At 40.7% G+C, this 27,177-nt stretch overlaps 2 protein-coding genes across 16 annotated transcripts in view; one reads left to right on the top strand and one right to left on the bottom strand.

Moving 5' to 3' along the window:
• The window catches only part of ARHGAP22 (Rho GTPase activating protein 22), a 153,740-nt gene extending 129,716 nt beyond the window's left edge, over nt 1-24,024 (top strand). For all 11 annotated transcript variants that reach the window (XM_048946114.1, XM_048946109.1, XM_048946110.1 and 8 more), the window contains 5 exons: nt 1,909-2,041; nt 7,057-7,130; nt 8,832-8,953; nt 11,658-12,558; nt 16,744-24,024. In XM_048946114.1, coding sequence (XP_048802071.1) covers nt 1,909-2,041; nt 7,057-7,130; nt 8,832-8,953; nt 11,658-12,558; nt 16,744-16,972 — 1,459 coding nt within the window. In that variant the 3' untranslated portion in view covers nt 16,973-24,024. The remainder of the gene's footprint in view (nt 1-1,908; nt 2,042-7,056; nt 7,131-8,831; nt 8,954-11,657; nt 12,559-16,743) is intronic.
• The window catches only part of MAPK8 (mitogen-activated protein kinase 8), a 108,670-nt gene continuing 102,641 nt past the window's right edge, over nt 21,149-27,177 (bottom strand). For 2 of the 5 annotated variants that reach the window (XM_048946121.1, XM_048946120.1), the window contains exon 12: nt 21,158-26,248. In XM_048946121.1, coding sequence (XP_048802078.1) covers nt 26,103-26,248 — 146 coding nt within the window. In that variant the 3' untranslated portion in view covers nt 21,158-26,102. Of the gene's footprint in view, nt 26,254-27,177 lie in introns of all 5 variants that reach the window. The other 3 variants (XM_048946119.1, XM_048946118.1, XM_048946122.1) reach the window with 3 other exon arrangements.

Raw genomic sequence — 27,177 nt, 5'->3', positions numbered from 1 at the left:
GATCTGAAATGGAACAACTCAATTTTCAGCATAGAATTAGCATAGAGGAAGCAAGCGTGGTAGCATCTGAGCAGTGTGACCATTGAGGGTTCCTCAGCTGTTGGCTTTCTGCCCTACCTTCCCCTTGCAGCCACTGTGACTGCTGCAGCTTGCAGGCCCTGCTCTCTGATCTTTTGTATCAGCACTCACAGAAAAGGAGAAACAATTCCATCATGGCTGAGTGAAACACTTCTCCTAGTAAGCGTAATTCTCTCTCTGTAACTGTCTGTATATGGCCTAGAATAACTAAGCAGCAGCAAATATTTTCTGCAAATTTTCACTGCAAATCAGGTGCAGTGAAGGAATACATTTTTTTTTCTCCTTCTTTTCGGTTGCAGGCAGTGCAGTTTGATTCTGCAATGAACTCAACATTGCTTGATCTTCCAAAAGCTAAAGCCTACCTGCCCAATGATAGATCTCTAATGATTGATAATTAAAATATTTACTTTTAAAAAGCTTGGGTTTTCAGTCTGAGTTTTAAATGCATATGTAGGTATTTAATGAAAAGCCAGGTGTTGCAGTTGGAAGCACCTACAGCAGTCTGCTCCTATCACATATCTGTGTCACTGACATTTTGGCTGGATTTCATCTGGCCATGCTGGTGTAACAATAAATTCCCACCAGGGGACCTGAAGTCCCTTGTAATGTGTGGGCTCTGCTGCTGAGTGATAATCATATCCACCATTCATGCCTGAAACCTCATACAAAAAGAATTGAGGTTATTGACATCATTTGCAAAGTATTTGTAATCAACTGAAGAAAACTCTGATATTCTCAGCTTTGATAGAGTTATTGAGTAGAAATAGCAAAATTAGTAGCAAGTGGTCAAATGTTGGTACTTATTAAACTACTGGCAGCTCATTCTGGTAATTTTTCCAATTTTCAAAAAGAAAAATCAGAAGTTTTACAAGTTATGTTTCTAGTATCAGTCAGTATGCATGCCTGTGTATTTTTCTCCTTTCCCAACAGTTCAGAAATTACTGTCAAGCTTCAGTAAAATAACAGGGATGGATGTTCCTTAAGAGAATTGAATCCAATGCTCTTATCAGAACAGAATAAAAATAGAAGTACAAGTCCTTATGTATTTTGTCCTTGCACTGGTCTGCTGCAGCTGCAAAATATTTGGTAGAGTTCATTACACTTCAAAACACTGTTTAAAAACATCCTAAAGAGAAGAGATGCAGCTTTTAAAGAAGTGAGAATTTGAGGCTGCGTTGTTTACTGATGTGTTTTTCTCAGAATTCTCTAAGGACTGTCATGGCTGTGGTGGGAAGTGGAGAGCTGGTAACACAAACTGTTGAGATTTCTAGCATTTGCAAAGATAAACAGAGCTGTACAGTAGGAAACTTGGAACGAGGCACTGTCACAAACCAGAAATGGGATAGGTAATGTAAAGGGAAGAGCAGGTGCATCTTCATCATGGCATTTGATACCTCAGCCCCTAATTGAAAGTAAAGGATAGAAAAGAGGGAAAAGAAGACCCTGCAGTGGTAGAATATCAGTTAGAGGATCAGAGATTGTTTGATTGTATGAGGGTGCAGAGATTTGTTGTCAGAACTGTGTGGTCACTGTGTTCTGCATTGCACACCTTCCTGACCATGCTGACTGAGGAACCACAGCACCACTCTATCTTGAGCAGGAGCATCCCTTCACTGCTCACGTTGCTTGAGATGCATTCTTATTTTCACAGAGGGGAGATTTTCCTTGTCCCCATGTAGACCGTAATGCTTCATACAGTCGTGTAGCAGAATGATTCCACTTTGTGTACCTCCCTTGTCCCTAAGAGGGACTTTGATCCACCCTGCCTGAAGGCATCAGGCTTTAAGGTAGTGTGGGTGTCTAAATTTCCTTCCTTCTTCTGTATTACAGCAACACGGATGTTCACACTGTGGCGTCCCTCCTGAAGCTTTACCTCCGAGAGCTGCCAGAGCCTGTCATCCCCTTTGCCAAATACGAAGACTTTCTTTCTTGTGGACAGCTACTCTCAAAAGATGAGGGAGAGGTCAGTGGTCATTCTAATCTGCCTCCTTTTACCTTGAGGGTTGTTTCCAAGACCCAGTGCAATACAGCTTCCTTCTCATCACTCTTCAGTCCTAATTTAAAATCAGTGGAGTTCCTGGGAATCTCCCCCTGAATTTTCCTGAAGCTATGAACTGGCATAAGTATCACAGGCTCCCGCTTGAAGCAGAAGCTATTTTGAAGTCAGTCTTGTAGCCTAGTGCTTCTCTCAACTGAACAGTGGTGTTTTATAGCATAATCAGAAAGAGGTGCGAGGTGCGAGATCTGGGTTCCTTTTCCAGCTTTGCTGTTGACTCATTAGCAAGTTTTATGAAGTTACTCTCCTTTACTGTGTTTTCAATGTCATATATGGGAACAGCATATTTTGCCTTCCAGAGTTGTTGAATGAGATGTTGACTGATGTGATGGTCTTTGTATTTCTTAGAAGATAGACAATATAAAAGAACACAGTACAACACTACCCTAAAATGGCAGAAGTAAAGCTATGAATACTTTTCCAGAACCTTCAGTTCTTCCATTTGGTTTCCTCAGAGAAACCTCAAGTCTGTGGCAATCGTGGAAATTTTGATTCAGTTCTTGCAAAGGTAGTTTACAATATGGTTGATTGATCTGTTCTATCCATATTGCTCCCTGTGTGGTGATGTCTGAGCTCTTTGCTGACTGCAAGGGCACGTTGAATCTGGTCTAATGTGGATGGAACTGTGCTGCCTTCTAAAGGGAGGTTTAGAGTTGTAAGCCTTATTATTTACGTCAGCTAAAGAAGCGAAGACCTGAGGGCTTGTAAGTCGCAGCCACGTTTCTGTCCTTTTCTGTGTGTGGCCTCAGGGGTATTCTTACATCTCTGTCTCTAGTGGGGACTGTAACAGCTGTTCTTTGCTGAGAGCCTCCTGGTTCACCTTTAGTTGAAGTGGCTTTGGGAAGATTGAGTCCTTGATGATGCCCATAAAAAGATGCTTGTTTGCATGCATCAAATGCAGCATATCTGATAATATATAAGGGGGGTATTAAGGGCAGAAGGCGTTTGGTACTGTCTGTACACACACAATCCATTCTCTAGCCAGCTCTGAGGAAGCAATTATCTCTGGTATCTGTGCATGACGCAGTATAACACTGCACTCTGATATGCATTTGTGTCCTGGACACAGCTGCATCAGTGTGTCAGTGCACTAGTGTTGTCTCTTAAATGGTACATGTATGTGTCTACTGGCTCCAAAACTTGCTTGTATATTAATGGCCGATACAGTCATTGCTGCAGGGTGCTATGTAACAGACAGGAGAAAGGCTGATCTCGTGAGAAACAGCAGCATTCCTAAGGCAGTGGAGCTGGTTTCATTTTGGTCATACAGAGTGCACACTGGAAAGTTTTGAATCCATTAAGCACTATTGCACAAGAGTAGAGGCAGTGCCAAGTTGGGCAAACATAATTGTATAGCATTGCTCAGCTTATTAATGATGTAGTTTTGTATTTTGCCTGATTTTGCCTACACAGGTTGCAGCAGTTTGGGAAGCAGCATCTGTGTAAGTTTTGTGGGAGCAAGGCCAGGCTGAAATGAGTTGTAGTGAAAGCATTGTTCTCTTTGGATTAGAAAGGAGATGAGGAGGACCAGATAGCTGAAATGCAAGCTTAGAAAATACAGTACTGCTGATAGCACAGTGTTGTCTCATTAAAATCGCAGCAGTAAACAACCATTCCTTTGGTCAGGAAAATCTGGAACCTCAACAAGGGCTGTTTACTTTGTTTTTTTTTTGGAAGGTGGAGTGCATGCACTGAGGGCGGAGGGGCTGTACGTGCACAGTAGCACGTGGAGCAGAAGGAGCACAGTCATACCCGCCTGTAGGGCTTGCCTTGCCTCCCACATGGAAAGTCCCCCTGCTGAAAAATTGGGTTTCATTGAAATTCAGAGAATTTCAAAGTCAAATGTTTCATTTTGAAAATAATAATAATTAAATATATATATATATATATATATATATATATATACACACCTTGAAACAAAATTCAAACCATTGTTTGAAGAAATGTTTTGTTCTAATTTTGCATACGGAAGTTTTGAATGAGACATTTAGACTCAATTATGATTTTCTTTAGTTGTAACCTCCCCAAATAAAACCAGAATTACTTAAAGCAAAATAGCAATTTGGATAAAAGAGTTGGCACTTCATACTGCTACACTGTGAACATAGATAGGAACTATCATGACCTTAGCTTGGCCTAATCTCCGTTTGTATCAGAAAAAATACCCCAGCATTGTCCCAGGCATCCATTTTTCATTCGTTGCTGTTCATGTTCATTCATCACCCAGCTAAACTTTGGTGCTGGAATGCAAACAGAAACTTAATTAAGCCTTTGAGCTGTGCTGAGGCCTCCAGGTATCTCAGCGGCACTGCAGCATTAAAAGATTGGATTCTGATCCCAGTTGGTTGTGAGGAGGAGATAATGATGAAAGATCTTCAAATCTTAAAAAACTCATCTGAGTCTGAGCTGATGTGGCAGTGTTTTAGCTTCCCTGATGACTGAACTCTAGAGATGCCCTCAGTAATTTGGTAGACTAAGCCACTGGCTTTGGGATTTTAGAAGGAACTGAATTTGGGTGAACATTTGAAGTGCTGCCAGTTTTCTAGCCCGTCTAGACCAGAACTAGCCCTGTTAGCACTGATCTCTTACACACATTGCAAAATTTTTGGTTATAGGACCCCTCCTTGGAAAAGCATGTATCTGTGGTAAATAAGGCAGCATTCTTTAAGGAGTTAAGAGTTATACTGCAGAGTACCATCATGGTGAATGGCAGCACAGTGCCTCTACTGCTTGCTTGGCTGCAGCCATACACCACGACCTGTACTGTGTTAGCTGGTAACACTGCAGCAGTTTCCAGCTCACATTTTCCTTATTGCTTTATCGTGGTTTCACCAACTCGGCTTCCTGGCATTTGCTGGTCAGGTTGGTGGGCACAAAAATGGAAGCTTTCTTTTTTTTTTTTTTTTTTTTTTTTCTCTTTTCAAACCTGAGAATTGTTTGTACCAGAATGAATCTAAAAGATGCTCTCATTGTAATCCCACATTTGTGATTCCTTGTGACAGAGCATGGATGATAAATATCTACAGCCTTTTTTTCTTTCATAGGGCTTGTACCTTTAGATCATACTTCCAGCTGCCTGCATGTTACAAAGCCCTCTCCTGCATCCAGTGAAGCTGTGACATTTTAATTCAGAGCACTTGAAACACAGTGCCAAATGTCATTCTGATTTCTGTATTTGAAATAAATTGGGTTACAGAGCAAAACTCGAGAGGTTTGTTAGCTCACCTGTATCTAGTTCAAACACCTCACTTGAAAGCCGGATGACCTGAAAAACTGACTTTAACCTTCACATCAATAGCAGCTTTCCTTGATTCAAATGTCTTCAGAAGTTCAAGAAAGATGTTTGAGGTTTTCAAGAGACTGCTCTTTTATTGGAGTCTCCATTGTTGTCACTGTTAACAGGCGTGATTTTTACCTGGAGGAATTAAAAAAGACTTACTGCTTTTTTTAAAGTTTGGTTTTTTATTAGTTCGACTCTTTTTGTTTACTGGCAAATTCAGAAGAAAAAATTGTTTGCTTTCAGGACATTAAGGATGGAAGCAGGAATACAGACTGCTTTCTGGATCTTTCAGACCCATCTGGAGCAGAGGACTCATGAAGATCTTGCAGGAGGCTGCCCAACAGAATCTCCTCCCTGACATTCATTACAAAATGGAGGAAAGCTGGAAATGAATGTCCAAATGCAGTTATCTGGCTTGGAACCAGCAATTCTGAAACTTCTCTAGCAGTCCTCCCTCGTTAGTTAACAGCTATCACTCTTCACAGATGTGTTTGGATATCTCTCTTCACACAGGGATGGTAGTCCCAAAAAATGAGCAAACCTTCAGAGTAACTGCAGCATTGAAAGGAACGAGTAAATGATGGTGGGACTGCAGCAGGACAATAGCCTTCTGAGTCAGAGATTTTCGTAAGATGATTTAAGTAGCTTCGGGGTTTTAAGTCATTTGTCAGGCAGATCTCTCATCTTACATATTAATGTAAAGACAGAAGGTTTATGAGGAAGTATGTCACAGCTCAGAATGACTGCAAATGGAAGTAATTAAAAAGGAGGTATCTGAACTGGAATGTTGTCAGCTTCTTAAAGAAAAATTCTCCTCTGCTCAGTTTGGCATTGCTGCACCCTGTTTATGGTACGCTTAGAGCCTCTGAAGTTTTGAATAAGCAGGGTGCTGGAAAGCCATATTTGCTGGTCCACTTATACTGGTATACCCATGAGCAGACTGAAGACCAGCAGGCTTCCCTAGATAAAGGTTTATACATTTAACCATTAAGCTTACGAAAGGATTTGCACCAATTTAGAACACTAAATCAAGTTCTGGATGTGGGGGTTTCAGTATTTCAGTCCGTGATTTGACTTCAGGAATTCTGCAGCCATTTTGTCTTGGACAAAAACTTTTCTTGGTGTTTGGGGAATAAGCATGCTGACTTGGTGGTTTGCAGAGGGGGTGGTTTTCTGGTTTTCCTTTTGTTGTAGATGGACAGCCCAGCTATTTTTTGGTTTATTTTCTTTCTCTGTCTTTTAGAATTTTAAAGGAAAAAATGTTTTTTTGTTTGTTTGTTTGGTTGTTTTTTTTTTTGTTTGTTTTTTGTTTGTCTGGGGAAAGATCCCAGTAATGATGTTCCTCTGGGTGGGCACCTCTGCTTGCTGGGCCATCATCACTCCTATAGAGAGCTGCTTTCTCACTCTATCTCGTGCCAATGTATGGTGTGTAGTGGATCTCTCTTACTGGGACCAGTGTTTGCCTTCTACCTGAGAGGCAAGGAACAATGAAGGATGATACTGTCTACAAAACTTCCTTGTGCTATCATTTGTTGATTCACAGGTTTGACTCAGAAAAGAGCATTTTATAGCACTGAGAGTCATGTCTGCTTTGCATCATTTATATTAATAGTCCTCCTTTCTTGTTTTTCTTGTCCCTCAGGGTACTCAGGAACTGGTTAAACAGGTAAAGAATTTGCCCCAAGCCAACTACAATCTCCTGAAGTACATATGCAAGTAAGTGAAATTAATTAACACTTGGAAAAGTCACTACATTTTGTGAGATTCAATCTTATATACAAATAATTCACTCTGAAAGTTTGAATGTTCAGTCACCGCTTAGACATAACATGCTGATCCTGTAAAGTATGTATAGGTGGATGTGCAGCCAAGCAAATTGCTGTCATCCACAGCCTTGACAGCAAGCATCAATGATGCTGCTAGGTTGTACTGTTTGTTTCAGAAGCACTTAAAGACCAATAAAGAAAGGTAGTAGTTCCAGGCATTGCACAGCAGGAGGATTTGTAACTCAAGCTGAGTAGCAGATAGAGTTATGATAGAGGCCAGTCTGGCCTCAGCTGTGATTTGGAAGTGGGGTTGGGAATGGCTTGGAGTGCCAGGGGTTCTGTGGCCTTTTCTCCTGCTGTCTCTCTGCTGATTGTTCCAAGTGGGAAGGAATCGTCTGGGAGCTGGAACAGAATGTTTGCCTTAATACAATGTAATTCACTTTGTCCTATTGTGATCTCTGTGGTAAAGTCCTTTGCACGTCTGCAACAGGCAGTAGACACAAATGCTGACTGACGTGAAGCCCATGCCTTACTCAGGAGATGACAATCCTTCCCAAGGGTACAGATGGACAGCATTTTTGAAATGTACTTTTGAATGCTTTGAAAAATGTATTGTGCCTCACTGTGTATTTCTGTAGTTTGGTGTCTTGAGTATTACAAAACATAAAGGGAGAATATGGAAGAGAATATAATCACACATGTTTCTAAGTGAAGAATTGAAGAAACTAAAGTCGATTTTAGTTCTGACTTAGGGAAGAAAACAGTTCTTGGGTCTCAGCACACTGAAAGCCTCTTAAACAATAGGAGTGCCTATGAAAGTCAGGCTGCAAGTAGAAGCTTTCAGAAGTTTGCCAACTGAGTAGTACAGTGCGAGGAGGAAATGTTTTGACTGCTAAAACTGCTCAGATCACCCCAGAATGAACAGCAGTTCATTAAAAACAGATTACAGGCAGAGTGAGACTGTTCAACTCTGAGGTCCCTGAGACCTGTTTCCTGCTCCTCTGGGTATTCATGTCATATTGTCCTTTTTGTAACGAGACCAATTACAAGCTGTTTCAGTGTATCTTACAACCTACTGTAGCTCCTACTGAGGCTATTCCAAATTGCAAAACATATAATTTTTAGAAACATTCTGTTGATTTCCAGCATATGCATACAGATAGCCAGTCTGTCTGCATTTCTTCATGTGCTATCTTTGGCTCACATAAAGTCTTTTCCGTGTGTTGATGTCTGCCCAGTTGATGCATTCGTAAGAAACTCTTTATCTGTGTTTTGTCAGATTCAAGAAATAAAGCTCTTCCCACAGGCTGCTTAATTCTAGGACGCGAGGATCAGTGAAATGTCTTTTTTTTTTTTTTTTACCTCTATCTGTAAGTGAAAACTGGCAGAAACCACTCCATGTAAATGGAAATTTCCCAGAAAATCTGTATTTGCAGTAGAAGTACCTTTGGCAGAAGATATTCTGCCTTCTCTTGTTCATACAAGGGATCTGGGATTGAGTTTGAATATCTAAGCTGCATTTAGTCTGTAGGAGCATTTTGGATCCCAGGCTATATAAACACAGTGCAAAACTTTCTGCTCAGCATGCCTACAGTCTGAGAAGTGACTGACTTATTTCTCTCCTATGATTTTTCTGGGGGGGCTTTTCAAGGTTCCTTGATGAAGTTCAGGCTCACTCCAGCGTTAACAAGATGAGTGTTCAGAACCTAGCTACAGTGTTTGGACCAAATATATTACGACCCAAAATGGAAGATCCAGTGACCATGATGGAAGGTAGGTACTCCTCTTGTGAGATAACACAGCATTTGTATTTTGGAGCTGCAGGAAGATGATGAGAAGTACTGCACGTTGTATCACTGAATGCACAGTCAGCAACAAGTCAGACAATCCATTTCATCAGTGCCTGTGAGTGGATGTACCAGTCTGGCCACTGCTATCCCACTTGCCACTGGTCTGGGAATGTCTCTTTTCTACAACATGGAGATGCCTCTGCCCTTCTATGCCCTTTCAGCTGTTGAGAACGTTTCTCACACTTACTGTTAAAATGAAAGGTCAAAAGTTCTTCAGTTCCATGTTCAAGTATCAAACTACTGCTGTTTAGCGTTACTGCATTTGGGTGTATTTAGGGCATTCAAACTACAATGAAAGAGGTACTGCAGTTCTTACTGTGCTACAGAGGTTATACTTATGTGTCTTAGACATGCCGTCTTGCAAGCAGACTGTGTGTGGGTCAGAACTTCACAGAATTGAGTAACAAGTCAAAGATCACTGTTAATTTTGGATGTTTGTACATTTAAAAAAAATTATTCCAGCCATATATCAGATGTTTGCATATATATATTTCCTGAGTTGAAAAAAAAACAAACCAAAACAACCCAAACCTCTAGTAGAAGTAATGTTACTAGGCCCTAACTAATTATGGAGCTGCTTTGGGTACATTTGCTGTTAAGTGTGTTCTTTTGAGATGACAACTTTTATCTGCAAGGCTTGGGATAAAGTAGAAAACCAGACTATTCTACTCAAGTTTTACTGAATTTGCTTGCTCATTGTATCCTGTTTGTGCTGGACTGCAGGAAAAGAGAACTCCAGAGAAGGAGGAAACCTAATGATGGAAAGGCATAGACTGTTTTAAAAAATTTTGAAAGAATGAAAAAAATAGATCTGTGACTGAAAAAAGCTCTTACACTCAGTAGTTACTTCTGTACTCCTTGAGAATGGGTCTTTGCTTTAGGAAATAAGTTAAAATGCCACAAGTGAGATGAGAAAAGGTGAAACAGAATAACTAACGATGGACCTCAGTGCACTTAGGTCTTGCTTGCAGGCATGAATGCTTCTTTCTCCTGAAGCATGTATAAAAATCTGAAAATTATCCATCTCCATGTGAGTCAGCAAGTGCAGGAACAGATGCTGGGTTATTAGCAGTCTAAAAGTGGGGACAGCTGAACTCCTCACAGAAGTTAAATACATGTTATAGGTGAGGTTAGTTGTACTTCTTGCTATCAGGCCAAGACTCATGATTATATTCAAGTCCTTATCATAGAACCCTGGGTATTAGTCTTATTCTCTATTTCAGATGATAAGTAAACCTAGCATTAATTGCATATTTGCTCTTTTTAAGGCTTTTCTCTTTTGTGGAAAATACTTTGTATTAGGTTTGATAAGTGGTATTTTGGTCTCTAATGGTCTACTGAACCCTACTGAAAAGCAGTAACAACTCATTCTGTGGACTTACATAGTTGTCAGTACACTGCCTGCACTCCCTGTATACTTTCTACTTTGTTTAAATGTTGTGAGAAGCTCTCTTTTAATCAGGTTGGTCACCTTGCGAATCTGCTAGCTGCTGTCTACAGCTGCATTTGTGATTCTTTGGGGGAAACTTTGTTCCAGTAGAGTAGCCCCTATGGCAACTTATATTTCACTTTATAACATTTACTGGTACCTATGTTCCTGCAACACCTGTTTTTTGTTTTGCTGTCCTATTGTAAAGAACATACACATGGTTGCTTTAGGCTGTGATCTATGCTGTGTTCTACCTTAAAATTTAATGTTTTCCTTTGGGTCCTTCTTAATGATTGGAAACACCTGTCAGTCAGAAGTTCTTGTTGCTTTCACTTTGTATCTGGGAAGCTGCATTTATCTGGGACTCTCCAGCATATATTTGAAATCTCATTTCCACCATGGACTGTATTTCAACATGTTTCCTAATGAGTACTGTTTCATTTCAAAATGCTGAACATTTTACTAGAATTGTAAGCAAAGAGCATTCTACAAATAGACTGATGGTACAAGAAGTATCTCTTTCCCCTTGTGCGCAGCCGCATCTGTCATACAGATGTCATACTCTTGGCAAGTTTCTCTATAGAGTTCAGCAGAAGGCCTAGGCTGAAATTTCTGGTGCTTTTGTAAACACTAGCTCTGGGCCTGCTAAGACTGAATTTTGGCATAATGTAGATACTCAAGTCAGTGGAAGCCTGCTAGTTTTGGAAGCTGGACGGAAAGATGCTCCATGCTAGCTGACACATTGGTGTACTGAGAATCCAGCATGCATCTCTGTACAGAACTGTGCTGTCCTGTAGAGCTGCACTTGCTAAAGTGAAGTTGATGCTGGCTCTGAGCCCCATGCCAGTGTGGCACAGAAATGCCCTGTTTTTTCATGTATCTCCCTCCTCTGTCATCCTCAAAAGTCCTTAAGCAGGCTAATTTATTAATAGTTACTACTGACCGTTTGTGCTATGCTAGTCAGCTGCATTAAGCAGGCAGACATGCCTGTGTCATTCCTATTCTTCATCTCCAGCAGTGGGAGCAATTCCTACCTCTTGCAGTCCTGTATAGAAAGGCCCAGAGGTCTGTACTGTCCTGCTGCAGGGCATGGTGCCCGCACACCTGCCCCACAGGGAGCTCACAGGGCACCTCACAGACAGGGAACATCAGGCCTTCCATGGTCTCATGGAATCCTTGCCTTTGTTTTCTCCCACAGGCACCTCACTGGTTCAGCACCTGATGACGGTGCTGATAAGTGAACAGGGGAGAATCTTTGCTGTTCCTCAGGCAGATGTGCCAGGGAGCCAACTGGAAATCAGACCCGTGCGTCCACGCAACACTGTGGAGTGGATCTCTGAGGAGGATGGAGAGGACAGCAGGTCAGAAAGCAATTTTCCCAGCCCTGCTGAACTGCCTTCTGACAATGCTGTGGCACTGGAGACCACGCCTGGACCTGTATTGAAAAACGCCCCTCCAGAGCACAGCAGCAAGTTGGCTCAGCCTGCCACCAGCCCCAGCAAAAGAGTACAGACGCTGCCCCCGTGGAAATACTCCTTCCGCCAGCAGGGATCACGGTCTGTGAGCCCAAAGCTGGGCAGCTCATCCCTAGATATCCCCAACCTCTCCTCCAGTGGAAACTGGCTGATGAATGGACTGTACTCTCTCCGAGGCCACCGCCGGACAGCCTCTGGGGAACGAGTTAAAGACTCTTGTTCTTCTCAGAGACTTTCTACTTATGACAATGTCCCTTCGTCCAGCCTCTCCCTCAGCACACACAGTATGGGCAGCACCACGTGGTCTACGTCATCGTGTGAGATCTCCGTGGTGGACTCGGTCAGCAGCTGCCCAGCCTGTCGGGCCAGTGACTCCTCGGTTTTAAGCTCTCTCCAAACTGAGTGGATGACTCAGGGCTCACTGTCTCAGAGTGAGATCAAGACTGCAGATCTGGAGAACAGCATCGACAGGTTAGAAGCCTGCAGCAGCAGCAGTGAGCAGAGCAACCTAGCTCCAGCTTCCAGAGACTCTGTCAGATGCTCTAGGGCCTTACAGAGCTTGGTGGTAGAGCTAAAGACAGAACTGAGCAAACAGAGGACTGAGTACGAGACCAGTATCAAAAGGTAATGTCACATGCATGGTGGAGAAAAAGAAGTCTTCTGTGATCATCACCTCTGTTTGAACATGGGTGGGGGCTACCAAACTAATCTGGTTCTGGGACCTGTAGTTTGGGAAGATTGTAAATTTGGATCTGGTCTTTCCTCAGTGCTCTGTGAGTCCAGCTTTTCTCTTTGAGCTGGGATTGTTCATTCTGGAGAAGAGGAGGCTCAGGGGAGACCTCATTGCACTCTACAACCTCCTGAAGGGAGGCTGTGATGAAGAGGGATTTGGCCTCTTCGCCCAGGCAACGAGCAGGACACAGGGTAACGGCCCCAAGTTGTACCAGCGGAGGTTTAGATTAGACATAAGGAAGAACTATTTCTCTCAGAGAGTGGTCAGGCACTGGAATGGCTGCCCAGGGAGGTGGTGGAGTTGCCGTCCCTGCCAGTGTTCAAGAGGTGTCTGGATGACATGCTGCATGATATGGTTTAGTGCTTGTAGTGGCAATGGTGATGAGGAGACGGTTGGACTGGATGATTTTGTAGGTCGTTTCCAACCCTGTGATTCTATGATTTGACAGAAAAGAAGATAAAAAATGGGATTTCTATTACACAGGAAATTCCAGTATTGCTCAGTTGATTTTCAATGGAAATTGGAACAACACAGGTTATTACCAGAGTCTTCTCTTTGTCAGTGTTCTGCTAGAAACAGCAAGGCAAGCATCTGTCTTGTGGGGAGGGAATGGAACCTAGGGTGGTCTGTGCAGGTGCTGAGAGCTGTGTCAAATCAGTCTGAAATTGCAGGTTTTATGCTGCTTTTCCCAAGGGAAAATTTCCTTAGAAAAATGGTTGTGACTGTTCTTTGCTGGTTTTATTGTTGTTGAGATTGCATCTCAGTTATAACTTTTTCAGTAACCATTTTGTGTTGAACCTCAAAAATGAAAGCACCGTTTCCAGATGCTCTCAGAGCAGTCCTCTGCTCCCACAGCATGGTACTGACTCAAAGCAGCAGCAAGGTGCTGCTTGGGCAGCAGGGCTGAACTTGGTGGTTCTTAGCCCTGATGTTTTTCATGTTTTCAGGAGAGGTGTGTGTGAAGGTAGGGCCTATAAGAAGTAGAAAGTACTCCTAACAATTAGGAAGAGTCTTATTTATTCATTTGTGTGAGTTGGTGTATTAGTTTTTACGAGTTTTAGAGTTTAACAGAATGATTTTCAGACAAGTACTTGGTAAAATGCACACATAAAATAATTTAGATACGTTTTAATATAAAGGGATATGTGAAATTGTACACCATGTTACAGTACAGAAGAATTGTCACCAGTTATGGTGCTTTGCATTGGAGAAGGGCAGCAAGCACACTTCTCACAAATTTGTTTCTTCTCAGCTATTTTGTGTTTGGTTAGTGTTAGACTCCCTATGTTATTAAAACTCTGGTAACGTTTACATGGCTCAGTATCCAGCCACTCTTTTACACATGGTACCAAAAGCATCAGCTAAGTTTGCTGCTGCATCATTTTTATCGTTATTTATCAAAAGCTTTTGGAAAGCCCCAGTGGGAACTGTGATCTGTACCAGTGGGCCAGCTGTTAAGGTATGAATATTATCACTTGTTACCTTCCTGCTATATTTTATGGTTTACTGTGGTGGTGGTTTGCCAGCCTCTGCAAAGCTGGTAGGGAGACGAGTATATTCATTGCATTTGATCTGCAGGACTGCCCTCACAAGCCTTGTTGCAGGGATACTGAGTAACAAATAGAAACGAGATCAGGCTGCAAAATTTGGAAGTGTGTACCTGCCCATTCTTACCTGCTGCCTCTGGGAAGTGAAAGTTTTCCATATCATTACGAAAACACCTAGGAAGGACCTGTTTGTCATTTCTGCTGCATTCTCGGCTGTTTCAGTTGTAACAAACACTTGTCTTTCCCCTTCAGCTGGAAAGGGACAAAGAGCAGTTAGTGTAACTGGAGGGGAGGACTACAAATTAGCCAGGTCTCACAGGGTAAAGTAGCTAAGGGGAAGATGCCTAACAAACTGGTGGTATTTTCATAAAGTAGGCAAGATGCAATCACTGCCTTTTTGTATTAAACAGGATGATTCCAGCTGTTTGGGATTACAGCCCTAAGGATCTTGCTGTCAATTCTGAGAGTTTCAAGCCAAGTTTTTCAGCTCTCAAAAATTTTGCAATGTTTTTACTGCAGCTGCAACATTTTAATTTCCTTTTGACTGCACGTGAAAATCTGCTCCTGTGGAAAGACAGAAGCTGACTACAGTGAAGGAGCGTGGCAGATTAGCAGGAAAATCGGGGGCTGCCTCACTGGTGTTATGAAGGCAATTCAGTCCCCAAAAGTAATAATTCCTTTACAGTTGTACCTGTGCTTGTGTGGTTTGTAGAATTCAGTCTGTGTAGTAGGGCATGTTTTAATGAAGGCATATGAGCTTTTTGTTGGCACATGTACGTGGAGGGAAAGCAAAGTCGGTACCTGCCTGGGGCAGAGGTAAGGAACACTTGCTGATGGAAAAGCTGTTATTTATCATTATCAACTGCCCATTTTCTCCCTCTTAGTCAGAGGGAGGCAAGTTTTATGGCCTTCCTGTAACCGGTCTGTTCCAGAGCATTTTTCCCTCAAGGTTAGTATAATTATCAGGCATTCTCTGTTGAGTTTCAGTAATTCATGTTTACCACCTGGGCCTCTTAAGAAACTGGAAATGTCCTGAAGAGGACTATTACTGTGTATATAAAATGCCTGTAAGCACTGTGAACCTTTGTATTCAGAACAGGGGCAGTTTGTTTTGGCTGCTCTAGCTGACTCCTAAAGCTTCACAGAAGGAAAATATAACTGGTAGCACAGATCTGTGGGATGGAGCAAGAAGCGTGGGGGGCTGCATCTTAGCTTCCAAGGAGTCCACTTGCATTGCAGAACACAGCTGGCTGAAATGTTGGCCAGGACTGGTAGTTTTTTCTAGATATTCTGCACATTTCTGTTTACCTGTAAGCACAGCTGTTGGTCTGCTGCACTTTGTGATCAGTGCTTATGGGTGTGACTTTGTAATTTGTTGAAGTTGGTAACAATGATAATAATGTCATTCTTGGCTGTAGGTGAAGAAACAGGGCTGCAGTGCATTGCGTTGTCTGCAAAGTTGCTTTGTGGTGGTCACAAGATGTAATTCGGGTTCTTCTGAGAAAGTTCTTTTTTTAGATGTTGCTGTGGAGGCTTCCTTTTTAAGTTTCACTTACCCTGTGTAAAAATATCCCACCCCCAACTTCAAAGGGAAGCCAGGCACCCCATTTCCACAGTTGGGTATTAGAATGTTCATGCTTTTGTTTTTAATTTAGAGTAGAGTGACACCTTTCCTAGGACAAGGCTGTTTTTAAAACTCACTGACTCCTATCTGGATGTATTTCTTCTGAATGAACACCACTACTCTGTCTTGCAATTAGGAAATGTGAGTGGGAGGACTGTAAATGATGTCCCTTCTGCACATTATTTCAAACCCAAAAACATGAACCTTGGTCTCTGACCTCCTTAGAGAAAAGTTCTGAGTCTTGAATTAGAGCTTTGTGCACAGATGAACTATTTCAGGTCTGTCCTGCAGATTCTTCCTCATATGAAATGTGGATTTTTTTTTGTTTGTTTGTTTTGTAAAATTCTGCAGTGTGAAAAATTTCTGCTCCCCAGCTCCACTGTTGTCAGTGACAAAGTTTACAGAAAATACCATAAGATGGAAGGCAAGGAAGGAGTGTGACTTCATTCCTAACTAACTGACCTTCAAGGGTATTCTTCTGTACTGGATACCTTACAGGGAAACACAGGATAAAAACAGGTTGTTGTTTCTTTTGGAAGTTACAGAAGTTATATATCTGAACTCAACCTAACAGGTGTGTTGAGTTCTATCTCCTCCCAAAAGCATTGCTTTGTAAGACTTGACTTGCTTAAGTATATTTATTTTCTCAAGATACAAATGGAAGTGAGATCCAGCATTCAAGGACCCCCTGCCCTTAAACTCAATATTAAGTAACTTCAAAATGGTAATTGGTGCTCTCATTTAAAACTTCCTCTTAGAATTGAGACATTTTAGCTCTAAGTAGAACAACTTATATTTATCACAGCTATCACAGCACTACTTATCATGCTTCTTACTTAAAAAGTTCTTTTTTTTTTTCTTTCTTTTTTTTTTTCTCCTCCCTCTCTCTCCTGTTTGGTTTTAAGAATTGAAGAAGCAAGTGCAGACCTGAGGAAGCAAGTGGTTAGGCTAGAAGAAGAACTGGACCAAGAACGAAAGAAATACACAATGCTGGAGATAAAACTGAGGAATTCTGAACGTGCTCGGGAAGATGCAGAGAAGAGGAATCACCTCCTGCAGAAGGAAATGGAAGAGTTTTTTTCAACATTAGGATGTTTAACTGGTGGGATTCAAAGTGCTAAAGTCTCCAAATAGAACAACCTGATGTACATCACAGAAAATTATTTCTGGCAAAACCAGTGAAAGAAATGTACATTTTGTTAAGTTATACTCATGTATCATGAGTAATTCTGCAGTGATTGTGCTCTCAGTGACACGTGCTCTGTTGTCTTTTCATGTTCTGTAGTATTTGGGCCAGCTGGGAATGGACTGCTGAACATAATGTTTGAACGTTTAGATTCCAGATTGCCAAGAAAGAGAGGACACACTTTCTACCCACAGGTCAAAAGGTTCTGGTCTCCATTGCTGTACTTGTTCCATCTTTGGATTCCCTGCACCCTCCTTTTGCTGGTTCACGGACAATGGAAAGGCATGGAAGGTGGGTGAGACCCGGGAGGACTGCAGTTCTAGAATGTCACCACATTCATTGTGGCTTAGCATATGGATTGAATATGAGGTTTTTTCCTCCCTACTCTCTACATAAAGCTTGTTCAGATATCTCATTGCTGAAAGTGGCATTATTTCATCAAGATGCTTCGAAAACAATGTCTACTGAACAGCTGAAAATACTGGAAATTTTGACACTTTCACTACGTTATCCCTTTGGTACCAAACAGTTCCACTGCCTCACAAAAATATGACTTATTAAAGTGTACCTGTTTAACAATCAGATTGGCCACAGAAACTCACTGGAACTTTAAATATGCGTGCTTTGCCCTAGGTAACTTATTTTTACTTTGAGCCAAAAATAGAGCAGCATTAGCTGCAAGAAAAAAGAAATCTCCTGTGAGTTGATACGTAGTGGTCAGACATCAAGGTAAGAAAAGGAAAATTCTTCTTGTAATCAAAACACGTCCAACTGATGTCAGTATTTTAACTTGAATAGCAAAACTACTGTAAGAGAAATTAATGCAGTTAGTGTTGAAGAAGGGAATGGGTGGGGTCTATCTTTAACTGTCACAGAACAGCAGTTGATTTTTTTGTTTGCAAGAAAGTTTATGGGGAAAAGGAGAACTGCAAACAATCCAGCAGCCTAAGTTCACTACTTCTACAAAAAGAACATACGCTGTTAGAATGAAGTTGTAATTCCAGGACTGTCACGACTCACTTCCCTTCAAGGGACCGACTGACTTACTGGGGAAGTTCTGCACAACATTTGGAGGACCCCGAGTCATACAGAATCTGCACACAAAACGCTGTTTCACCAGATCCATCTCGAGGTGGTTTGCCAGCCCCTGCACTCCATCGTTTGCCCTCTTTCGGCAGAAATCTTTGACAGCTGATGCAGCTTGGGAGTCTCAAAGGAGAATGATTTTAACAGAAAAATGCCATGACCACGTGAACTGACTAGGAACTGGTATAGACTGCAGTGAAGGTGCTCGCTTCATTTAACTACTTAAAAAGAAGAATGACCTTGCTTTTTCTTGGTAGAAAAGAATATAACTCATTACCTGGCAGTAACCTTGGAACGGTCTTTTTGCAGTACCAGCAGATGCACACTGATGTTCTCCTTATCTCACTGACTGAACAGAAGTTGTTTCTGCCTCACTGTAGGGATTCTCCTTCCCACAGAAATGTAAACCATTTAAAGCGAGCAAAAAGAAACATATAGCCTCATATTTCCTGGTTACGGCAAGTCAAGCAAAGCAGTGAAATATAACTAAGCTGTTTGGGTATTTCAGAACAGTTTCCAAGCATGCCCAGCTGCACTGGATTCTTTACTACCCCTATGGTGAAGCAGTGTGGCAAAACCCTGACTGTTCAGCAGGAGCAGCCTGCCACCTGCAGGCAGCAGCATCGGCCTTAAGCCCCCCTCTTAGTATTACTAACGAGCGCCACCCCAGTTCACATCCTTCCAGGGTATCACTACTGGGCACAACTCCTTACCAGCTTACAGGGTCGCAACTGAGTCTGCAAGGAAGACAAGGGCCCGTTTAAAACTATTAATATGCACAAAGCATGAGGAGCAATTCCTGTAACAATGAATGTCAGCTGGAACACCATAGTGGCTTTAGGCAGTGTGAAGTCTAATGACAGTCCTCAAAAATAAACCTCAGTGTCAAAGTATAGCCTGTGCTAGGCTGTAAATTACTCTGCAATTACAATACCATGCTGGTAAAAGTGACAGTTTGTACTACTAGAGGCATTCAATCCAAAGTAGCAGCAATCAGAATATTTTTGTACCTTCTTTTATTCTTACCCTAACACGGGTACTTTTCATTATATCCAACATCCTGACAGCCTACATCCCTTAAACAATTCATACTGCATTACCTCCTGTATGTTTCTAGTGCAGACTGCTCTCTTTAATTCCAGCACACTACAATACTGAGCCATGCTGATTGAGAGCCTAAAAACAAATATGCAAAGCAAGGAGAACAACGAAACCAGACTGCTCACTGGCTCTCAGAGAAATAAAAGAATATTGAGAATTGACTCATTTGAAGTACTTAGAATACCAGACAACTGATATCTACAGCCAAAGTGAGAGACAAAGCCAGCTATCCCAAGTCTTCAGAAGCTCCAAGACAGGATCACTTATTAGCTGTGTTGCACTCCACATGAGCTAGCAGCCAGAATAAAATTAATTCTTGTCAGTTTCACAGAGCAAACTGTATCTACTCACAGCAATTAATGGCACTAACCTTTAGTTGACTGTTGTGATCCAGAAATATGTATTTCTCTTCTTCAGAAGTAATAGATCTTAGGTCATTTTGAAGATGATCCACTGCAGTAAGCAGGCTGCAAGACGTTGCAGTGTACCCCATTCTTGCTAAAATGTGCCTCAGCAGGAAGCAAACTCTAAAGCATGGTAAGAGACACGTAATGTTCATTTTCCTCTCACGAGCAATTTTGCAAGAAATGAGGATATGCTCACGCTGTTGGACATAACCCCATTGATCACCATGTCCTTATTTGACAGGATAATACTCTCTTCAGTGACAGCTGCTGTTTCCGCGCTCTTTTCCCACAACTCCTTTTGCCTATCTCACAGATCTGAGTGCACTTCTTATTTTACAGGCATTTAGCTTCTTCCAGCCCCCTCCCACCACCACCAATTAAATTGAAGCCTTAACAACAGTTTACAGGTGTGCTAGTCCTAATAAGACACAGAATCAGGTAACTTCCCAGCCTAAACATCCCTTCCAACATTATGCAGGAAAAAAAAAAAAAAGTAAAAAAAAAAAAAAGTTCAGTGAAAGAAACCCAACAGAAGCAAGTACTTGAAAAATCCAAAGCCAAATAATGAAGAAATTCTGTAGGTCTGCATGGTATTTCTAATGAAAAGGAAAAGCAGTAATGCTAACTTAATGAGTGATCCACATTTGCCAAAGAGGTCTATACAAGCAAGCAGCACTAAGGAGGGTTTCAGCTTTAGGTTTATCAGCCAGAACTACTGCCCAAAATGATAAAAAATGAAGTTAACACAGCCGAATCCCTGACAGAGCCAGGACTGCCTCAGGCCTTGCTCTATATTCATGTGTTACTTAGAACCAGCCTCACTTTCTGCTAACATAGGCAAACAAAAAAGAGCATCTCTGAGCCTCACCACTTTCCTAGAACACCTCCTGCAGAACTGCTCCCTAGGAAGGAAGCAGGCTGCACTGCACTGCACACAGCTGCAGCACCTTCGCATCAAAAATGAGATGCAGAGACAACGTGACAGCATGCAGCCAAACACAACTTGAGGGCATCCCAAGTCTTTGTTTAAAGCAACTCACTGAGCCTGCTGGAGATGAAGGTAATGAAATAAATACTGGTAATACCAAGGCAGGAAGTGGTCCTGTTACCCAAATTTGCTCTCCAGTAAGAGCCCTTCAAAAATCAGGTATCTTAAAGCTTCTCCAGCAATCAGTTTTGAGGATTTTTTCCCTAAAGGCCCAGGCCCTGTGCCCTCACACACTGGAAGGGCCATTGCTTACCTCTTCTACCACACAGGGGCCCAGCAGCTTCATTACCAGGAGGGCAGGCAGACTGCAGTTGGTAGCAAAACAGTAAAAATAAAAGAAATACAGCATTTTTTGCCTACAGATGAGCTCAGACACAAAAGAGAACATAAACGCCACTTAAAACATTTTTCAGGATAGACCAACACTAATACAGCTCCAGCTGCAGTCTTACTGTCAAGTCCATGCTTGTCATTCCAGCCTAGCAATGAAGAAACACTAAATGCATAGTGGTCAAGCTTTTTTTTTTTTCCTTTTTTATTTAAAATATCATTATAACCAATTAACATACTAGATAACAATGTATACATTCCAGTGGTGCACATGTAATGACCTATGGCATGAATGATTGAAAAAACCACAATGCTTTCAGTAATGCCCCACCAACAGCTTATTTGGAGGGAATAAAAGAAAAACAGGAAAGCTATCAAATGCAGGGAAGAAAAAAAATAGCTCTCCCACTATTTTTCATGATGTATTTTCCCCTTAGTATTTCCTGGGACAAAACAAAATTAAGAATATACTTTAAAAGGGGCAGAAGGAATGATCACAATCGTTAAGGTGGTTTTTTTTTCCTTTCTCAACTTCAGTAAGAAAAGTTAAAGAACTCTCAAAAATAGACTAGATATTGGGCCTACAAAAGTAATTCATCTGTATGCAAAGCTTACCAAGAATTATTCCTTTTGTAAAATGTAAAGGATGAGCTGACACTACTAGTAAGCTATTTTTACCTACAAAACCAGACTACAATAATAAAATCACCAATTTACAGCTAACACAATATTCTAGATGTACATTATTGTACACGAACTATATATTACACATGAACATCTTACGTGAAATATATAAGAAACATAACTACTGCTATTGTCTCAACATTGGCCAAAGGGTTCAATTTTCTAAAGGAAGTGTAATTTTCTATTTCACATTCAGTGTAGTTCCAATAGCAAGGGGTAGCTTTGCTTATTTAGAAACGTAGGTGGTTTGTGTGAGGTAGATCAAGAAAACCTTGCTTCAAATTTTAACGGCAAAAGTGGAAACAATGCTATCTATGCTAACACATCCATAAAGAAGAGAGATCCGTGTTAGGGCATAAAAGAGATCAACCGAAATATCATTTTGATCCAGTGCCCATAACTAAAGATAAATAAAACAAACTAGAATTTAGTTAGGCAGTAGAGTCTCATCACAGGTTCCATTAAGATTCTTCCTAATCCTATGCAGACTGCTCTCTTTCAGCGCCAATCCTCAAACTATATCCGGACAGGTGAACCAAAAATTTAACAGGCAAATGAAATTTAACAAATGAAATATAACAATGTGAACAAGCTGTTGTTAACAGCAAATACTGGATTCCTGGTTGGGCAAGAACTATCTACCTGTACTAGCTCTTTGACCATCTTCTTTATGCAATGTTGAGATTAATGCCGAATGTATTAATGCTGAAGCATTATAAATATAAAATGTCAGTCAAGGTGCTGAGTTTTTCCTTCTAACAGAATAGCCTTTACATTCAGAGAAGCAATTTTCCATAAAGCAAGCCCATCAATAACATTCTGCTTGTACACTGAAACAGCAGAGGGTGCTATTGCCACAACCATCTCTTTACAGCTCACTACATCCTCTTAAATTCACACACACGTGATTACATGATTCTGTGTGTGCATGGGGCAGGAAGGCTTACCAGTTTCATACTGACATTATCTTTGTATCTAGCTGGAATTCTCATCCAAAAAGAAACTAATGTACATACAGTATAGTAAGATTTTTCTAAACCAAAAATCCAAGCTGCATAGTACCTACACAGGGGAAAGGGCCACGTCTCTTCAGGTTAGCTGAAGGAGTGAAGCAGAGGTGGCCTGGTCAGTCAGGCTGCTCTAAGGTTGTTCAGCTGATGCTCTGGCAGTCCAGCTTCCGCCCTCACACACACACTAACACACACCAACCCCACTGTGTAGCCTCAACAAAAGACTTCACAGATCAAAAGACATCACAGAGCAGAGGTACAGCACACAGTAACAGTATTAACTTCCCCCCCTCTCTCCCCCATCTTTCCATCTATTTAAAAACCCTGAGGAACCTACTTCTGCAAAGGGAGAGGAGCTTTTTTAGAGCCCGCCACAAAAGGTGGGAATTAATATTATTACTGCTCAACTTTTAAGCTCACCTGACATGAAATCAGACACAGCTCACTGTAATTCAATCCCTACCAACTCCAATGGGCTGGAACGGCCCTAGAAGTGGAACATTGCATGCACTTTAGTAAAGCCTGTTACTGTGAAAAGATTTTGAAATCGTATACTGAAATAAAGCTTAATATTTCAGGAATAAATTTTTACAGTGTATTAGATAGCATATGAGCTGGCAATAGAATATACAAGAGCAGTTGCACTCATTCCCTTTGTTTGCTATTTGCGGCAGTGCACAACTCTCTCTGAAATCATTTTATACTTCAACAAATAAAAAGAAATAAGACTTGCCTACTGTTGCAGTAACTTGGTTACTGAGAATCTGATTCACTTGTCTTTTAAGTTTGCCTAAAATGCAATCAAGTGGAAGAAGAAAAGCAAGTAACGCTGCTATGAAGACGATGCTAGGAGAGGACTACAGGTGGACCCTTGGACCTCAGTGAAATAATCACTTTAAACATGGCTCACTTTATACTGTTACAGGTTGCAGAGAACAGTCCCAGCCATTCATCAACACTACATTACAAGAAAAGAAAAACTCAATTCCTCTTAGAGATTATGAGCAAAATGAAGTTACTATTGATTGCTTGCTGCAGTAATATTAGACTCAGCCTATTTATGTTGAAAGAAAAAAAATAATGGTCAGATTCACTCAATATGCATTTTAAAGCAATTTTTCTTTAGGACACTGGAAAGTGATATCAAAAATTAAAGTTTCCAAATACTTCAGTCATCACTGCAATACAAAGGGGTCCAAAATCAATTGAAATAGGGATTATATTTACCAAATCCCATTCTTTAGAGAATCTATAGGCATCTGAATTTGATTTTGTCAGTATGTTAACTTCATACTCCAGGTTAACCCTTGCGTAGCAAAATAGTACTGTTCTATGACCAAAAATTTTGGCTTAATTCACAGTTTAAGCTTTCATTAAAAAAAAAAATACAAAATATACTGTTCTATTGGTCTCTGTTCAAATCGAGCAGATTTTCTATGTTCCAGTGTGAGAAAAGTCCAATAAGATCTGCCTATTCTGAGGTAATATACAATTTGGCAGGATCCCATAAAAATAATTGCCTTAACAAATGTGGTTTAGAAAGGCAATATTGAAATATTCCATACAAATGAGGAAACCAAAGTTACACACACAAATAGCACTTACCAGTAGTCTAGCCAGGCCAGGGAAACAACTGTGCAGTTTATCAATTTAGTCATCTTTGAGACATTACCACTCCTTGTATCCTGCATTTTTTTTCAAGAGACACATTAGATGTTGAAGGCATTGCTGTCACTTACATTTTTCTGAAACTTTGCTGCAAGGATGAATTTCCCTCTTCCCATTCTAACCACAAAAGAGACTTTTAACCCAACAAAGCGAAGGAACCACACTGAAGAGCATCAGTCGCTCCGGGATGACCTTTGTAGCCAGTCACATTATTTGCTTCTGCTCTGTGCCTGGCAAGACTTCCGTAATTTTTATGCTCATTTTGGTGAGCATTACTAATTTAAATTCCTCTTTACATTCTAATTCACTACACAAAATATGCATCTACACATGGCAATCAATTACACAGCCTAGCTTCACTAAAAATCTGCATTTTCCAAAGGAACAAATTCTGAATGATTGTTTAACTCATACATAAACTTAAGTCAGTTATACATAAATCATTCTGTAAATATAAAATGTAAACAGTTAAAATACTTCTGTGAGGAGCAGTACCATTTTACATGACTATTTAGTAACTGTTCTACATATTTCAATATATCTGTTGTTTAAAAATTGTATTCAAACCTGCAGTTTCAGTGCTGAAAACTACTGCATATTAATGACTTAAAGTGAACCATTACTAAGACTTCTGCTACAGTGGTCTCCCAGTCAAATGAAAGAGATATGCATTAATTTACACAGCACTATTTCTCCCTCCTTTGGATGGCACATATTGCTCACTTAATGCTTAGCTACAGGAAGCTTCCTGAGGTTCTTCTACCACTTTTTAGCGATTGGTTATTTTTGGTGGAGAAAGAATAGCTGAAATTTTGCCCCTGCTGCATTCACATCCTTTTCTCTTCTCCCCAGAAAGCACTCACCCTTGCAGACAAAAGTAGCAAGAAACTAAACTCCTAAGAACCATATACTAGATGGAAGTATAACTACAGCATATTTGTTCTTCCTGTTGGCATTTAGACGTCCTGGATACACCTTTGTTTTGTGTACAAAAACAGGCTACAAGCTAGAAGTAAACAGTTTATTTGCATTGTAATGTATTATTCATGAAGTATCCTCTTGTTTTATGGTGATCATGAGATTTGGCATGCCACAGTTGTGCAGAAGACATCGCATCTCTTTGTTAGGCTAGATGCTTCTGCAGCTTTGAAGGTAGGCTTTGCTTTCTTAAGATCATAAAACCATTCAAATGAAATTACTTTACAAAGGACTGTATACTGTTTCTCTAACAAAATTCAGTAATTGTTGCTTTTACTCAAGTATTAAAGGCAAGTGGCCAAAATGAAAGAGCATATTATTCACTGTCAGCACCATAGCAGCACGCTCCAAAAAGCCTACAGCTGGATGCACCCATCTCTCTCTCCCCCTCAATATGGACATATGACCAAGCATAAAACTTCCAAGGATATCATGAACAAAACATCTGGAATAAATTCTAAATTTAAAAAAATTGAAAACCTATAAAATCTTAAATAATACATGATATGGTAATGACCACAACATTAATATGTGCTTTGATAAAACAAATCTTACAAATTCAGTAAAAAAAAGGTCAGCAGCATAATAGTAAAGCAAATATGCAGATTTTAAAACCACAATAAAAATTATCAGGTTTAATATTTTACAGTTAATTACAGCAAAAAAAGTGGCTGCTTTTAACACAACTTACAGTTTAAAATTACAGCACTTTATGATGAATTCTATGATTATTTTTGAAAAAACACTCAAAAATACCACCAAATTTTAAAGGTGCCCTATTAATGACTAAAAGGAACCCCCTCCCACCCCCCAAAAGACCAAGTAGTCATCTACAGCAACCCAGAGGTCCAGCTGAGGTTTCTAGACTGCTGTCTGTATCAGAGGCCAATGTTGGATCTGTTGACATTGAAGACACATCATTGACAGATGACGACGAAGATGGATGCTGAGAGCCATTGATCATTGCTGCACCTGTGCTATGAGAAACAAAACAGCAAATCAGTTGCAGATACAGTCGCACGGCTCAGCACTTGCATTAGTCTGTCTCTTCCTAACACTCACTACTTCTCCCCACTTTGGCGAGTCTGAAGACATGCATCTCAAACAATTGTCAATGTAAATAAAATCCACAAGTCATAAAAATGTGGTGCTTTATGAATGCTATGGTAAGAAACACTAAACTCACATGATGGGATACCTGTCTAATTACAGTAAATGCTAATGACTGAAGGTTAAAAATCACAAATAGTACAAAAACCCAGGGCTAAGATATCCTACTACATGTTGAGAGCCAACTTAGACCATACCTACATATTTTGGGAAAGAAAATGGCATGTTTTTTCATCAGATCCTCCCACTTAGTCGGGGGAAGAGCAAGCATCCATCTGCACTGCATACAGCCAGTTTCAGATGTGCTGCAGTTCAAAGCCAGGCATCAGTAAACTCTGAGAAGAGTCAGCAGCAGCAGCTAACTTTTGCCATCTTGTTCTGATGTTCAGCGACGCTTTCTGAATATACTCCATAATTTTTCTCTTTAGAGGAATTTTCAAGACACACAATCTAGAAATCCTGATTCATTACTTAATAGATAAAAGTAGTGGTTGTATCTTTATGTGATACTGCACCAGCTACAAATTACATCTTACCTGACTATGGCAATGGAGTACACGTATGAAGTACTCTACAGAATACTTCCTGAGATCTTGATAGAGGATTGAAATGAAGTATCAATAATAATTTATCAGATTAATAAAAAGAGATATTCCACCAAATGATGCCAACTCCACATTCCATTCAAATAAGTGCAAACTCAAAGAGAATTCTAGAGATTATCAGTCATTCCAGGGCCGCATTTTTGAGCCTGGTTATAGTTGGATATCTTGAACAGTTTTACACTCTCC

Source organism: Lagopus muta, chromosome 5 (assembly GCF_023343835.1).
Source record: "Lagopus muta isolate bLagMut1 chromosome 5, bLagMut1 primary, whole genome shotgun sequence".
Classification (NCBI taxonomy): domain Eukaryota; kingdom Metazoa; phylum Chordata; class Aves; order Galliformes; family Phasianidae; genus Lagopus; species Lagopus muta.
The sequence above is the reverse complement of the archived record's forward strand: the minus strand, read 5'-3'. Positions and strand labels throughout refer to the sequence as shown.